Source organism: Aptenodytes patagonicus, chromosome 9 (assembly GCF_965638725.1).
Source record: "Aptenodytes patagonicus chromosome 9, bAptPat1.pri.cur, whole genome shotgun sequence".
Taxonomy (NCBI): Eukaryota; Metazoa; Chordata; class Aves; order Sphenisciformes; family Spheniscidae; genus Aptenodytes; species Aptenodytes patagonicus.
The window spans coordinates 12170596-12187087 of NC_134957.1; the positions used below are offsets into that span (position 1 = coordinate 12170596).

General features: G+C 62.4%; 1 protein-coding gene across 1 annotated transcript; it reads right to left on the reverse strand.

Moving 5' to 3' along the window:
• Positions 1 to 3506: 3506 nt before the first annotated feature.
• Positions 3507 to 13379, reverse strand: LOC143164522 (glycine receptor subunit alpha-4-like). The gene is given in 11 exon segments (XM_076347204.1): positions 3507 to 3737; positions 3740 to 3865; positions 6666 to 6770; positions 7653 to 7802; positions 8098 to 8312; positions 8396 to 8536; positions 8733 to 8815; positions 8948 to 9171; positions 9935 to 10002; positions 10390 to 10523; positions 13297 to 13379. Coding segments are annotated over 11 exon segments (1488 nt in total). The 3' UTR covers positions 3507 to 3578.
• Positions 13380 to 16492: the final 3113 nt, after the last annotated feature.

Here is a 16492-nt window from a genome sequence, read left to right on the forward strand (position 1 = left end):
ACCTGGCCCTGGGCATGCTGTCGGCAGGCTGTTGGGAAGCTGCCAGTGATGATGATGCTCATTTTACTGTCTGGGAGTCCTGTTAACCCAGTGTAACTCCATTAACTTCCATTTAAACCAGCAATTGACTTGGCCATGGCTGTTGGTCCCATGCCCACCGCTGCTTCCCATGGTGGCTGGGATGCGTCCCCCAATGCACAGCCGCAGGCGGGAAGTGGAAAACCGACTCTGTCCAAAGGCCATGGGCTTTGCTGGGGGATGGAGCCACCTGAGCTGGCTCCTGGCCATGCTGTGACCTGTGGAAGGGTGTGGGGCTCAGCACCCCCAGCCTGGGCGCTGCTGCTGTCCCCAAGATGTGAGGGACCTGCTGGAGCTGTGTGCTGGAGGGCAGTGACAGACCTGCAGCTGTGTGGGTGTCCCAGCGGCTCCCAATCCAAGCTGGGAGGACCAGAGGCGGGGGCTGAGTGCTGCTCCTCACCCCGAAACTGCTCCTGGAGACACCCGAACCGCAAAGGGCTGTGGGCCAGTGCTCCCCTCATGCCTTTGCTATTGCGGTGCCAGCAGCAAGGCCCCCTCCCCCCATCACTGCAACCAGCGTGTGGGACCCAGGGGCTTTAGCTTAGGAAGGATGTGTTGGGTTTTTACCATTTTCATTTTTCTGGGACACGCCGGTTCCCGCAGCTGGGTGGCTTAGGGCTGACTACAGTGTTTACCTCCAAACAGATGCCAGGTGCCCAGACCTAACGTTAGGCAAGGGAGAGAAAGGAGAGAGAGCAGGGAGTGAAGAAACCAGGTGCACTGCATTGGCATGAAATGGCTCCTGGCTCTCCCCTTGGCCATGTCCTCTCTTGGGTTGGATGGGGGCAGGAGCAAGACCTCAGCGGGGTTTGGCTTGTCCCATCTAAAGAACAACCCCAGTTGAGTGAGTGAGTGAGTGCACCTCACCTTCTCTCCTCCCTGCCACAGAAGACCCCGACGGGGCTGGGCGGGTGATAGGGCTGCGAGGTACCAACAGAGCCGGTCTGTGAAACTTGGCTGGGAGGACAGAGGGAGATTGATGTTTGCTTGGGCGCTCAGCCCTCAGCTGCGGGCTCTCCCTGCCCCCGTGGCAGCTGGGGACAAAAGCACCGGCCCCGGATGGCACTGCAGGGCTGGTGTAAGCCCCCCGGGACAGCTGGCAGCTCTGTAAGGCTGGCGCCTGCCCAGCGAGCCAGCATGAAGGGGCCGTGCAGGGAGGCTCACCCGTCAGGATGCTCGCCCATGTTTGGGTGTCTGAGCTCCACTGCAGAGCTGGAGCCCCCCCCCCCCCGGCCCCACATCTGCCCCGTCTTAGGTCCTGTCCCCTGGCCAAGCCTGGATGGGGTGGAAAGGAGCTGGGGTGACCACAGGAAGCACCCCACAGAGCTGGGGGGGGAGGAGAGTGATGGGGTTTGGGGTTAGGAGCTCGCAGGGGGCTCCCGCCCGGCCCTGCTGGCATCTCCCACGCAGCAGATAAAACCCATCACCACCAATTATGTCAGAAAAATCACCTGTGGAGGTAATGATATCTGGGTGTAATTGCAGGTCAGGGCTCCTGTCCTCACAGGGCTGTTGTGCCCTCATCCCCACGTCTCTCCCACACATGGGGGGCCCTGCCAGTGGCTGGAGCTGGCCGAAGGGTCCTTGGCAGAGAAAAACCCCCAGCGCACCGCTGAAAATCCCAGAAAGGCTTTATTTGTGTAGCAAGATTAAAAACCCACTGCTGCTAGAGGGAGGCTTGGCTGCCCAGCACCTGCGGGTGCTGCCCGGGCACTGGCATCTCCCCATTTGGCGCTGCCTTGGGGGGCCGGGTGAGCCGAGGAGACAAGGTGCACCCCTTCCTCCTTATCCAAACAGGGCCTCCCCAAAAACAAGTCTTGAAAGCCTGGTCTGGACACACGGTGGGGCCCTGTGGGGACACCCACAGAGGGGAAGGCATGCACGGTGGTGGAACGGAGCTGGCTTGGCCTGTCCTGGTGGGTCCCGGGCATGGCCTGGGGCCGGTTCTCTTCTGCTTGCCCTGTCTGTGAAATGGGTGCGTGTGGCTGAGTGTTCTGTGAGGTTCGGGGGGCTGGGCAGAAGGTGGGGGGGTGTGGGGCTTTGCTCCCGGTGAGTCGTGTGAGGGAGAGGGTGATGCCTGCCTGAGGAGTGGGGCCAGGGGCCATGGTGGGGGTTTCTGCCCGGTTCTGGCTTCAGCAGGCAGTGCTGGCCTCCCGCCCATGTCCCCCTGCCCTGCAGGGTCCCTTTTGCCATGACAAGCGGGTCACCAGGGCCCTCACTGTGCCATGGTGGCACCACAGCCTCCAAGGAAAAAGGGGTGAATCCCATTTCCACGCTGCCCTGCCTGGAAGACCCTGGGCCCTCTGCTGCGCCCAGGGCTGTGGAGGGACAGACCCCGCCGGGCTGCGAGCCCTCCCCGGGCTGGCTGTGAGCAGGGGGAAAGGAGAGCATCAACACGTTTCTCTCTGTAGGACCTACATAAACATCACCTACTGCTTTTATTTCCTGCTAAGCATGGAGGATATCCAGGTCTGGAGGGCTGGAAGCCTTGCTGAGCTTGTCCTGTTGAGGTTTTGGATGCTCTCCTCTCTGGTGGAGGAGCAGCAGGGGTGAACCCGCCCAGGGGACACCGCACCTGGGCGACAGGGTCAGGAGAAAGCTGGCGAACAGGGCGGTTTTCACCTCCGGCTCTCTGCTGGCACTGTGGTGCCATGGGAATGCAGCAGTCTGGGGATGCCACCACTCACTCTACTCCTCCAAAGGGATCGGCCAAGCTGCACCCCACTACTTTCATCCTGAAAAATCTCCCTCGGAAGATGGGCTGTGGGCCCTACCCTGCAGGTAGTGCAGTGCCGGCTCCCCGGTGCCAAGCGGCTCCTGTCTGCGGCTGCAGTGGCCGTCTGCGCCCCTTCACCGTCACTGGGACTGGGCTTGCCTGCTGCCTGCCCCAGGGCTAGTATTTCCTCAGAGGAAATGGAGCCTCCTGCCCAGTGTCCCTGCCACAGTCCTTCCTGCGGCCATGGGCATCATGGGCAACTCTGGGCTCTGCAGGGAAGGAAGCATCCCCGAGCCGCTGCTTTCCTGTGTGTTGGAGCTGGCTGGGGGCCGGAGGGGCCCTGTCTGTTGCTGGGGGCTATGGGGCCATAGCCAGCACCCCACACAGTCCGGGCACAGGCAGGGGTGCTGCCTGCTGTTTCCTGCAACCGAGCTCTGGGCCAGGGGAGGAGAGAGGACTGCAGCCTCTCACCTGACTGCCCGTGGCCCACAGCTCACTGATGCAGCCTAGAGAAGCAGCAGCCTTGACATGGAAGGTGCAGAGAGGTGGAGGGTGTTTGGCTAGAAGGTGGTGTTCCCTGGCCACCAGCTGTGCAGCATCCCAAGGTACTGGGGCTCCCCGGCATCCGAAGGGACGTGGGGGCTACCACATGTCCAGGCTCCAAGGCCCAGCCTGGCAGTGCCGCTGCTCCAGGACAGGGAAACATGGTTCTGGCTGAGCTCATGGCGCCTGGGCGCACTGGGAAGGGGGGTCAGACCGAGAGGCAGTCACGCTTTTCAGGGCCTCAGGGCAATGAGTGGATGTCCTCTGAGTGCAGCACTTTGTAGACAACCCAGTAGAAGATATTGAAGACCAGGAAGGTGAAGGGGAAGACAGCTCGGGAGATGGTGTCGATGCGCTTGGCCCGGTCAATGTAGCACCTGCGGAGGCTCTCCCCTTCCCGCAGCAGCATGCTGGCTGGGGTGGGGCTGTAGATGCCAGGCCCCCCCCAGCTCCGTCCTTCGGCTGCAGGCAGTGACCCAGCCCGTAGCCTCGCAAGTAGAAGTGGCTCTCGCGGACAAGCTCTTCCTCCTGGCAAAGGGAAAGGCTGTCAGCTGGGGCACCCTGTGGACACCGATACTGCAGGGCGAGTAGGTGCTTGTGGCTGTATGCCCTATACACCCCACTGCTGGGTGATACGGTCATGTAAGTGCCTGGCGCAAGGTTAGGCGCTATTTCAGAAAGCCCGAAGCATGCAGGCAAAAGCACGGGGCCGGCAAGCTGCAGGCAGAGGCAGGCAGCAGCGTGCAAAGGGTGTGGGGGCAAGCACTGACCACCTTGTCATCCGGCACGTGTTTTAAGGGTGCATCCAAGGGCAACCCTGACCCTGGCAGCCCAACACTGATCCCCCCCTGGCCTCCTCCCAGCTCCAGCTTGCGGGCTTGGGAACCCCAGCTCTCCGGCAGCGAGGGGGATGGGGGTGAACTGGGGTGGGGGGGAGATGGGCACATGGGGGTGCAGGGAATGCAGGTTGCATGGGGGTGCAGGGCACAGGGGTGCAGGGTGCACTGGGGTGCAGAGCACATGGGGTGCAGGGTGCATTGGGCTGCAGGGAGCTTGGGTGTGCAGGGAGCTTGGGAGTGCAGGCACTGCTGCAGCAGCTGTGTTTGCTGTGGGGTGGAAGCATGCCTGTGCCAGTGAACAGGAGGGGGCAGGCAGCTTGCTGGAGCAAAGCTGGGCAGGGATGCAGGAGCCTGGCTACCATCAGGGTTTGCAGGGCCTCCCAGTTCCTCCAAGGGCCCAGACCCCCCTTTCTCCCCACAGCTGCTTGGTGGGGGCTGCCCAGTGCAGCAGAGGAGGGAGGCTGAGAGAGTTAGACTCCTTGCTGGTCTCTCTGCCCTTGCTCACCCCATCTCCCCCCATGTTGGTGGGGGGGGGGCTGCAGGGAGGGCAGCATGCCCATGGGGCTGCATGCCCATGATCAAGCCTGCAAAAGTGCCATGAGAGCCGGGTGCCTGCCCTCACCCTCGGGTTGCAGCCTACAGCCATCGTTCACGGCACAGCCCTGCTTGCCTCATGGGCCCTCAGGTGCCAGCCAGCAGTGCCCACACTCCTCCCCACCGACAGCTGTGCATCGTTAGCAACTTGCTTCATCCTGCTCTTTTATCCTTGCGGGGGTTGTGTGTGTGAAGATTTGGCAAGGGACTGGCATGTGCAAGCCTGGGCTGCATGTCTGGCTTCTCACTGAGCCCCTGGGCCACTCATTTGGTCTCTGTGGCTCATCCCCCTCTGCCCCACTGGTGCCATATCTGGCTTCAGTGGGTCTCTTCTCCCGGGGCATGCTGCAGGCCTGCCCCTCGCCTTGTGCCATGCCCACACGCAGCCCGGGTGCCAGATCCCAAACTTCATCTCCAACCGGCACTGCCCTCCAAACCATAGAAAGCAGCCTCCTCACTGAGGTCAGCCTGCACAGGTGCTCAGCCGGCAAGGGGGCTCTCATGCAGGAAGCTTGCACCCTAGCATCTTTATTTAACTCAGCAATCTGCTGGCTAAGCAAAATTTCCCAGTGGGAAGAGCAGCAGCGGCTCAAATTGCTGATACTACTTCTCATTTGCAGCAGAGGTTTATTCCCCTGCCCCAGGCTGAGTGCTTGCGGCCGCTCTGGGGGACGCAGTGGGGGGGAGCCGGGGTGCCCTGCATGCCCTGGGGTGCAGCAGCTATTCCCCCAGCCCGAGGAGCCAGTGGGCCCAGCCAGGGCATTTTGGGGAGGAGATGGCAGACTGGGAGTGCTGGTCCCTCTAGGCTGGGCAGCGCCGGGGCGCTTACTGGGGGCTGAGGCTGGGTGCAGGGAGCTCCCTGGGCCCAGCTTTGTGGGGTCTGTGGGAGGGATTTGCTGTCGGGCTGCGGCACCCAGGCTGTGCTGTGTCAGGCAGTGCCAGCACAGGAGCTGTGGGCAGCGGGGCTCTGCTCTGGTCTCTGACCGAACAGCAACCCGGGGTGTTCCTAGCTGCACCCGGTGCCTTGCCAGCAGCACCCTGGGGTGGCTCTGCAGCCTCCACCTCAGGGCAGCTGCACTTTGGTCTGTTTTAAGCTGGCAGATGGTTCCTGGTTTGGCAGAGCCTCCCCCTCCCTGCCCAGGTTGGGTGGGTGTTCATCTCCAGGGGTCAGTGCTCAGGGGCTGTGAAAGGCAGGGAGCAAGGGAGCATGTTGGGGGGAGCTGGGAAGCCTCTCCTGCTGATGATGGTGGAGGGGAGGCTTGGGCCAGCCCGGCTGGGCAGGGAGCCGAGGATGTACTAGTCCTGATCTCCTCCCTGGAGCTGTGGTAGTCCCCCAACATCTCCCCACCAGCCTGGGAGCCTGCTCTGCCCCACTGCTCCTCCCTATGCCTCGAGCTGTAAAGTGCCCATGTACCCTGAGCAACTGCCCGTACTGGAGTTACTGCAGGCAGCCACAAGTGCCTCAAACCTGCCTGCACCAGGAAAGCTGGGCAGGCAGAGCCCTCACCCTGCCAGAGGTGTGGGCACGGCCTGGGGAGCTGGACAGCAGCCCAGGAGTGGCCATCAGTCTGCCCCAGCATCACTCATCCCTCAGCAAAAGGGGCTGTGCTGGTCCTCCTTTACGGAAGGGGAAACTGAGGCATGGAGTGGGGGTGTCTCCAGGGAAATCTGCTCCATTCCTATACCTCTCTCAAATCTCTTTTCAGCCCAGGGAGCGGCAGCTCCATCCTATGGGCTCATGCTCTGTGCGAATCACTGCCCTGCTTCTTCCATGGGCCCTTGCTGGCCCCTGGGGCCAGCTCCTGGGGGGCTTGTTTTGGGGAAGGGGTGGTGAGGCTGGCTGGGGGTGCGCTGCGCTGCACTGCACGGGGGGCTGCTGGAGGGTCGTGCTTTACCCGGGAGCTGGAGAGCTGTGAGAGCGTCGCATAGGTGTGCTCGCCACCGTGCTGGCCGTTCAGCTGCTGCAGGGACTCCAGGCTGGCCGTCCCGCTGCTCAGGCCCTTTTGGCATCCGACAGTGCGCACCAAACAGAAACAGGACAGTGGGTGACCGATGGCTCTGCCCTGGCCCTGGAAACAGTAGCTCTGTGCGCTGGGATGGGGATGGTGGGGGACGGGGGCTCCATGTGGTGGGGGAAAGCCCCCCCAGCAGTGCCTGGGCACCAGGATCCGTCTTCAGCACATGCCAAAGGGATTTGGCTGCACAGGGCACTGCGAGCCTGTGCGGTGTATACGTGTACTCGTGTTTTCCATGGAGGTCTGGTGCCTCACGGTGTGCTTATGGCAAGAAAATGAGTGGGGCAGCCACGTGCTTTTCCTGAGCATCTCGCAGGCCTGATGCCTGCGCCGATGGGCTGACAGAGGGGAGGGCTGTCCCGTGAGCGTGGGACCCTGCCTCTCCAGGCCCTGCTGCGCTTCCGTCTGCAGCCCAGGCCCTGTCCCTGGGTGCCACTAGGTCCCCTTGGTGCTTCACCACTGACGCAGCAGTGAGCCCCCGTCACCGCTGCGGCACAGCGAGGAGCCTGAGTTTGGGGCTGCAGGTAAGGGGAAAGGCCGTTTCCCTCACCCTCACTGTTTATTCTTCTGCTTTTTTAGAGGAAGCAGAGCCTGAGGATGTCCCGGCAGGAGGAGGATGGCACCCTGGGCATGTTTATGCTGGCAGGGCCTGGCACACCCATGCGTGTTATGCACTGTGCTGCTCAGGCAGGCAGAAGGACCGCGATGCCCGTGGGTCCCTGATACGCTGGAGGGGCACTGGGGACACAGCCCAGCACCGCACCATGCCCCAGCAGCTGCTGAGAAACTGGCCCTGCAGCCCCGGGGTGTCCCCTTGGCAGCTGAGGACAGGCAGATGTCGTGACAGCAGTGGTGGGAGGGACTCACCATCCTCTGCCGCCGCTGGCGCCGGCGCAGGCGTATGAACTCCTTGTGCTGGCGGGAGACGAAGTTGACAGCTGCGTACTCCAACAAGGCGGCAAAGACGAAGAGCAGGCACACGGCCATCCAGATGTCGATGGCCTTCACGTAGGAGACCTGTGAGGGTGAGAGGGGGCTCAGGGACCCACTGCCCCCTGCCTCCCTCATCCCCCCCACTGCCAGCTTTGCCCCACTGCCAAGGGGTACAGGAGCCCTCTCAGCTGGGACAGACAGGCCAGAGCTCACCCGGCTGAGCAGCGCCATGTCCCCACCTTGGCACACATAGTGCCCCAGCCGGCGAGGCTACAGAGCCAGTCATTTCCAAGGGAAGGCTGCCCCTGGGGCACTGGGGGCAGCAGTGGGCACCCCAGGTGCCCTGGGCAGGCTGCAGCACGGCAGCCCTGGTGCTGACCTTGGGCAGGGAGGCACGGGAGCCGGCACTCTGTGTGGTCATGGTGAGCACGGTGGTGATGCCCAAGCCCACCCGGGCTGGCGCTGCGTCCATGTTGATCCAGAAGGAGACCCAGGAGAGGATGACGATGAGCAGGCTGGGGATGTACATCTGGATCAGGTAGTAACCCATCTGCCTCTCTAGGTGGAACTTCACCTCGATGCAGGTGAACTTGCCTGTGGGGAAAGACGGCCCTGATGGGCAAGAGGGACACCTGGGCCGTGGCAGGGGGGTGGCAGCGGGTCTCTGGAGTGCTCACCTGTGTTGTAGTACTTGGTGCAATAGCCCAGGTCCTTCTCATCCCTGAGGATGAACTGTGGGAGTGTCAAGCCCTCTGCTACCTGCACAGCCTCCTGCTCCTCCAGCCACTCGAAGATGAGGTCGTTCATAGTGTAGCCAACTGAAGGGGATGGAGGGAGCCATGGGACGGGGGCACGTGCACCCCGTTCATCACCACTCTGAATGACTGCTCCTTCCTGCTCACCTCCCTCAGAAGCAGGGAGATGTCAGCCTTTGGGATGGGATGGGATGGGATGGGATGGGATGGGATGGGATGGGGGGGACGAAGCACAGCTTGAACCCCCCTAGGTACTCACAGCTCTCCAGCTGCATGGTGCACGTTTGGATGTCCATGGGGAAGTTCTTGAGGTCCATGGGGCAGGACAGGATCAGCGTCAGCCTGGAGGAGGCAGAGGAAAGGAGGGGGTTGCTAGGAGCTGGGGCAGTTGGCGGGGGAAAGCTGCCCCGTGGGAAGCAAGAGGAAAGCTTCGCCTTCCCACTTGGGCACTGCACCAGAGGAGAAGGGTTCTACCTAATGCTGTAGAGCACATTGCCATTCTTGAAGATGCGCAGAAGCTTGTTGTCGGTGGTGACCTCGTGGAAATTGGCCCCTTTCTCATTGGCAAAGAACAAGTCTGGCTTCCAGATGGAGTCGAGCATGGAGGGGTCGAGGTCAAGGGAGTCGTCGGGGTACTCGCGGTAAGCCAGGCGGGGGTCGTTCCACTGCTGCCGCAGGAAGACATTCACCCGGTAGTCCTGGGGCAGAGGGCACCATGTCAGCCAGGAGCACCCCATGGGGAGGAGGAGGAGAAGGAAGAGATGGAGGAGGAAGAAGAGAGAGAGGAGGAGGTGGAAGGGGGTCTCAGTTGAGGCTCAGCCTTGCAGGTGCTTCCTGCGTGACACTAACCATGCATGGGGCAGGGGCAGCTCAGGAGCCTTCCCACACTGTCAGCAGCCAGGGGAAATTAAAAAGCCAAAGCCACAGCAGCCAAGAGGAGAAGAAGGAGGAGGAGGACCAGTAGCTGCTGCCTGCAGCGTTCCTCGCAGGGCTCTGTGGCCCTGTGGGGGGTTGATGTGATGGTTGATGGTATTAAGGCTTTGCAGCAGCACAAATAGGGAATTTTTACCCCTGGGGCTTCCTCAGAGGAGTTCCTCATGCACCCAAGGAGGCTGGGGATGGCAGGGACACAGAGCTTGCTTGCGTTGTACGGCACCTGCCAAGCCTGTGAGCAGCAGGGAGCTACCGCCAGCTGCCTCGCTCCGACCCTTCAGGGTGTTTCTCCCAGCTCAGGCATGGAGAATGTGTCCCACACAGCTAAGCCCAGAAAAGCCACAGCCATTTGCTATGGCTCTGCATGTCCCCACCACGGTGCCAGGGCTGGCTCTGGAGAAGGGCTCACAGGGACCCCTGTAAGCACGGCCATGGGCTCAGGCACCAGGACCTGCACGCTCCCCGGCAGAGCCACCGCCAGCCCTGAGGTGCTGGGAGGGGAGCCCGTTGCGCTGGTGAAACCCTCACCATAGTGGTCTCAGTGACGGAGCCGAAGCTGTTGATGAAGATGTTGCATGTCACGTTGACGGGCGGACCTGGAAAACAGTGTGAAGCCTCCTCTCGCTGCTGGCCGGAGAGACACGTGCATCGCACAGGCACATGTGGGGATGCCGCCTCCTGCATGTGCTGCGCAGATGAATGCACACGAGCATCCCCCTGCCCGTTGGGGTCACGCCCCTAGTGTGCTGAGGTGAGCCCCAGCACACCCTGCAAGCACTGCAGCCGCCCGTGCTGTCAGGCAAAGCAGGCACATGCAGGGCGGCTGTGATCACAAGAGCAGCCGGGACTCTGGGGACAGTGTTGGGACGGAGGGACATGGGTCACAGTCCTGCCCCCAAACCCATACCTGCCTATTCCCTGAGTTTGGGCAGCCATAAACGTGGATCACTGCCAGGTTTGGGAGCCTCACGTCCTTCCCTCACCTTTGAAGTTGGGTCGAATCCGGGCATCATACCCTGACGTTCGTCCCATAAGCTTGTCCAGGAAATCAGAGGGTGACATGGGCTGGGGTGAGCTTCGGGAAGCAGCTTTAATCTCCTCCCGCCCTGAGACCAGCCTGCGGGGCAGAGGAGGCAAGTTAGCTGCCTGCTGGCACCACAGGTCTGCAGGCATATTTCAGCACCCCACAGGGATTACCAGCTGCCAGGGGAAACAGCTGTGTCCACGCTGCATCCTCTCCAGCGCCAAGTCAGCGTACTGACCCCGGGACCCCTTCCTCCTTCTGCTGTGATCCCAGCGGCCTCCCCCCTCGCCTGCCACAACCTGAGTGTCACGTGCCTGCATTTTTCCTGTCCCCCTGCCAGCAAAGCTCCTGCCCACCATGTCCGCTGGCATGGCATTCAGAGCCGGGTGCTTCCTGGCTCCAGGACTGTGGTGCAGACAGGGAGCAGTGGGCGATGGCCTCATGCATGGCAGCTGGGCTCTGTGCTGGTGCTGGAGGGGAAAAGCGGGGAGGGTCCCTCCCGGGTTCGATCGCCAGCCCCAGCTTGAGCTGCTGAGCAAACATCCATACCCTGCCTGGCACAGACTCATGGCCTGGGGGGCTTGGGCGACACAACACCCTGCCCCCCGAGCCATGCGCTGGCCTGGTGTGAGTGAGGAGGTGCCCAGGAGCACAGCTGGGGTTGTGACACCTTGCCAGGGGCCAAGACGATGTGGCAGGAGAGGAGCAGCAAAGTCCACCTCCGCACCAGCCGTGGCGTGGAGCTGACATGAGCTCTCCCACACAGCGCTCCCAACGATGATGGAGACTTATTTAAACTGACCTTGGAGGGGATGTTTTTGTGAACACATCTTAGCCTGCCAGCTTCTCTCCTTCCATCAGTCTATAATAATCATTTCAAGGAAAAACATTCGCTCACCACATTGCCAGGCACGTGGCTGTGATGGAGAGGAATTAGCCAGAGACCTCTGGACACAAAGGGAGCTTTGAGCATGCTGCTGATGCTGCTGCATGCTGCCTCATAACTCCACCAGGTCCATGCCCAGGTGGGTCCCACTCCTGCTTGGAGCTACAACCCCGTTACCACAAGCAGAGGATGATGCTGGGAGCTGGGACCCCCTGGGGTGCTTGTTCCTACCTCCTTGTTCCTACCAACACACCTTGTTCCTACCTCCTCTCAGGGGAGCAGGATTCATCCTGGAGGGGCTTATGTGCATCCTTGCCAGCTAGAAATGGCCACAACGGCCATCCCAAAATGATTCATCCGGGCAGGTTTTCCCTTAATTGGAGACGGGCAGCAGAGAGTACCCAAGACTGGTCCTGGCCAAGAGCAAAAGGCTGGGAGAAATTCCCCTTCCAGGAGCTGCGTTAGAGAGATGCGCCCTTGGGAGGAGGGCTGCAAGAGGCCAGGATAACAAGGAGTTAAGTCAGGCCTCTGCCTGCCACATAGCTGTGAACCATGTCCTCCTCTGCTGGAGAGGAGGATGAGGGTTCTCCCCTGGAGCATGTGGGAGGAAGGCTCCCTTGGCGCAGTGGCAGCTAGTTCCTTGAAGAGGCTCAGCTAACTGGCTGAGCAGTGGTGGATCTGCAGCCCCAGCGATGCTCGGACCTTGGGGACTGCAGGGGGTGCAGAAACTCCCTGCGTGCAGCCACCTCCAGCAGCATTACTGGCAGGGCCATGCTGGCACACAGCCCCTGGGCACAGCCCCTGGGTCCTGGCTCTTCTCAAGGTTTGGCTGCAGCTCCCCAGTTCGGGCACTGCCTGCCACGGGGGACTCTGCCACTAACCTGGCCCGGGCACTGCAGGGCCCTGGAGCTCAGCACCTCTGTGGAGCAAAGGGATGGTGGGGCTGGAAAACACTCACGTCTGCCTAAAAATGCCACCCCGAGACAAGCAGTTGCCACATGTGAAGCGATGACATTTTGACATGATTTCCCCCCTCCCCGCCACAAATGCTGTGGTTCCCCCCTGCGCTGCTTCAGCTGTACTGGCCGAGTGGTGGGAGGGGGAGTGGGGGCAGGGAGCGGGCTCTGCCCAGGGGCACTGCAGGCCGCCAACCCCTCCCTGCCTGGCCCACTCACCCCCCCATCCCACCTTGTCCCAGATGGCACCCAGATGGGGTGGGCGGAGAGGAAAAAAAGGAACCTGGAGGCTTTGGATTTTCCACCCAAGTGGGCCAAGAGTTGTTCCTGCACCCATGGGACCTGGGACACCCACTGGCCTGGGCGACCCAAGGGGCTGGGTCAGGGACTGTCCTGAGCCCCCTCCAAACACCCTGAGCCAGGAGAGGGTCTGGGCATCACAGGGGCTTTGCAACACTGGAGAAGGAGTTGCCTGGGCCATCACCTGGCTCAGCTCACCCCTTCTCCCACTGTGGCAAGGGTACCCAGCTGGCCTGGGGCTAGGGGGACCATCAAATGGGGCAGGGACTACTGGGGACAGGCAGAGCCCGGCTGTGTGCGGCTGGGGCTGGAGGGGGGAGGTCTGGTGGGTCCCCGGGGTGCTGGGTCAGGGTTCCGGAGAATGGGGGGCAAGGCCAGATTTGGAGGAGCTCCGGCAGCCTGCAGGGAGGTCTGGATCGGGGTTCTGGCTGGGGGGAAGAGCCCCTGGAGAGAGATCCAGACCAGGGTGGGGGTGCGGGTCCCGGGGCTCCTGCGGGTCTGGGAGGGGATGCCCGGGTCCCGCAGGAGAGATCCATCTCCGAGAGGGGGTGATGCCCGGGTCCTGGAGGGTTAATGTGGCTCCCGGTGAATGGGGGTCCGGGTGCCGGAGGAGGGGGTTCCGGGGGAGCGGTGCGGAGAGCAGCGGCCCCCGCAGCCCCACGGCCCGCGAGTGGGGGCCGCCCCGCCGGACGCGCAGCGCCGAGCACCCGCGCCGTGCGCTCACCTGAGCGGGCCGCGCCGGGGCAGGAGGCAGCCGAGGAGGAGGAGGAGGAGGAAGGCGAGGGCGCCGGCCCGGAGCGCGCCCATCCCGCCGCAGCCCGCAGCCCCGCCGCCCCGGGCGCACGGGCATGACCCGGCCGGCGGCGGCGGCGCACCCGCTCCAGCTCCCGCCGCACCGGGGCCGCTGCCGCCGCCGCTGCCGCCGCCCCCCGCCCGGTCCCGCTCCTCATAGTCCGGGAGAGCGGGAGCCCGCCGCGGGGTGGGCGCCGGCCGGCTGCGGGTTCCGGGAGCCGGGCGGAGCCTCGCCCGCCGCGGCGGGGAGGAGGCGGGCACGGCGGCGGGGGGCCCCTCGCCGCCGTGCCCGCCTCCTCCCCACCGCCTCGGGGACGTCTGCCGCCCCGTCGGGGCTGTCCTGGAGCCCACGTGGGGGTTCTCGGCGCGGGGCGGCAGGGCCCTGCCCCGGTGCTGGGGAGGGAGGCAGCTCCCTGCGGGGTTTGCGAGGGTCCAGGGGCGCACCGGGGCTGGGGGATGCGCTGGTGCGCTGGGATCGAGGGATGCGCCGGTGCTGGGGGATGTGGCAGGGCTGATGGCTGTGCTGGGATCAAAGGATGTGCAGGGCTGAGGGATGCTCCGGGAACAAAGGGTGTGCTGGGATCGAGGGATGTGCTGGGGCTGAGGGATGCCCTGGAGGTACTGCCCATCTGAGTAGGAGGGAGCGGCTGGGATCAGCCGGGCTCCTTCCTTCCTCTGCCTGGCCTGGAGGTGCATGCCCCGGGGCCGCAGCTCAGGGCCGGCTCTCAGGCAGGCTGGGGCACAGACCCCGGGGGGCTTAGCCCTCCTGCTGGGACGCCTGTGCTTGCCTTTCCCGGAGGCTCAGTGGGTGGGCAATCCTGTCCCTCGGTAGGGGCAGGTAAGCTCCTTGGAGAAGGCAAGATGGACAGTCATATCTGCGTGATGTGGAGAGCTGCAGTGGCTGCCAGGGAGAGGGAAACCGAGGCAGAGGGAGGGGAGCTGCTCGTTAACCAGGGCGGCATAGGCAGGGCTGGGACTCAGGCTGCTCGGCTGCCTCTGCCCTGTCCCCTGGGGCCACCTGGCCGAGCCACAGAGTCGCCTCTGGTCCTAGGCAATCTGTGATTAATTTGCGAGGAAGAAAATAGTATTAAAAAAAGAGAAAAGCACAGAATAAATTATTCCCAGCGGATATGTTGTTCAGGTTTCCGTTCACCCTACTGTGGCTGGCTCATCTCATTTATTTGTATTAATTACAGTTTAGTAATGGCTAGGAGCTGCTGTACAAAGCCATTGCTGCAGGGGTCTGCAGAGGAGGATCTCGGTGGAGGAGGAGGAGAGCTTGGTACCCCCCGCCCACTCTCCCCAGGGCAAGTGAGGGGCTCAGGTCTGTGCCGGCTTCTCCTCGGCAGAAAGCCAATGCAGGATTTCGAGAGCTCCCTGCTGAGTTTGCTGTAGGGAGGCAGCATGAGTGAGGGCTGACTGTGTGAAGTCAAGCCTGGGGCACCTTGTCCAGCACAGGGGAGAGGACAGGGGGCTGTAGGCAGTGGGCACTTAGCTGCGAGGCAGCGTGCAGGAGTCCTCATCCCCACTCATTGGCTCTCCCAGCACCAGGAGCTGGGCGAAGTCTCCTCCGATTACTGTTGCCATTAATGTTTACGGGGCCGTGGTGCTGGGAGGCGCAAGGCAGGATCTGCAGCCCTGGGGCGTGAAGCAAACACACACTGTGCGACAGCTCCTCTTCCAGAGACTGTCCGAGCTAAGTGGACCTGACACCATCAGGAAGAGGGGAGCCAGCCACATCCTCTCTGCCCTCCGGGGAGACTGAGGCACCCGCACGGCATGCCTGCATCCGTGCCTGCATCTGCTGAGGGGCCTGGGGATGGTTGGAGAGCCAGTTCTGCAGGCAGCCATGAGCATGGGCTCTCAAGATAACCAGCTACTAGCCTTGGCTGCACGTGCTGTGGTTAGCAGGGCACCGGGGCCGAACTAATGAGGCCCTTGGAGAGGCTGGTGAAGCCAACACGGCAACACAGCTCCCTGATGGGCAGGGCTGTGGGGGACGGTGCAGCCATAGCCCTCCTGCCCACCTTGCAGCTCTGAAAATAAGCTCTGAGAAAATGAAGGCAGCAAGCATCCCATCAGGAAGGTGAAGTTAGCGCTGATTTGTTGCCAGCCAGGTCAGGGGAATGGAGCAGGAGCTGCAAAAGCAGAGCCCGGCCATACCCAGGGGACCCCAGGCACTGCACCACATCCCGGCCAGGGGATTTTTGGGAGTGACAAGAACAGGCTTCTTTCCCATGTTCCTCAAATCAGAGCGTGAGGTGTTTTTTCTGTAAACGGTAAAGATGCCAGCCAGCAGGCAGCTGCCAGCGACGGGCTCCCAGAGGCAGGCATCCACTGCCAGGCTGCCCTGCAGCTGCTTTCCCCGGGGGCAGTAAGGCTGGGGGGGGGGGGGCAAGGACCACACTATGACCCGGAGTGTGGGCAGTGGCTGTCAGCCTGTTGCAGTCCCCAGGGCTGGCACTGGCATGGCCCTCTCTGGGGATTCCCCCTGTCCCTGCCCTGAAGCCGTCCCTGTCATGGTGCCAGGCTCTGCTAATAGGAGAGATGCAGGCAGCAGAGGCTGGGGTTGCTAAGACAGGGAGGAAAATGTAATATCTTTTTTTCCCTTTCCCTCTGCTATCTCTGAGCCCTCGTCAAACTGTTGTCTGGGGCTGGATTCCTACCCGCCACAAATCTGCCTGGATCCAGAGCCTGGAGGAGGGCTGTGCCAATCCACGCCACTTGGATCCTGACCCTTCTCTGCTGCTCAGCCCCCTGCATTGCCACATCTATATATTTAATCCCGCCTGATAAACCCTGTAGTGCATTTGCAGACAACACAATTTCGAGTGGCTGAGTGATTCAACCCCTTGAAAACAGGTTTGGGTTTTTTTGCAGAGAAAAGCTTGAGAGGTGCTTAAGCTCGATTTTGGGATGAACAGTTGCCTGTAAGATCAATTTTGTGCTGTCCATGTTGCGGGGGGGGGGAGTGGGAGGGAGGGCAGCAGGTGAAAGAGCACCCTTTGCTCTTCATGTAGGGCCACAAAGCCTCCCTGGGCTCCCTCGCCAGCAGCCCCGCTCGGGGGGCCAGGGGCTGGGATGCTGCTGCCCATGCTGCTCCTTGGTCTGTCCTTCAGAGTCAGCTC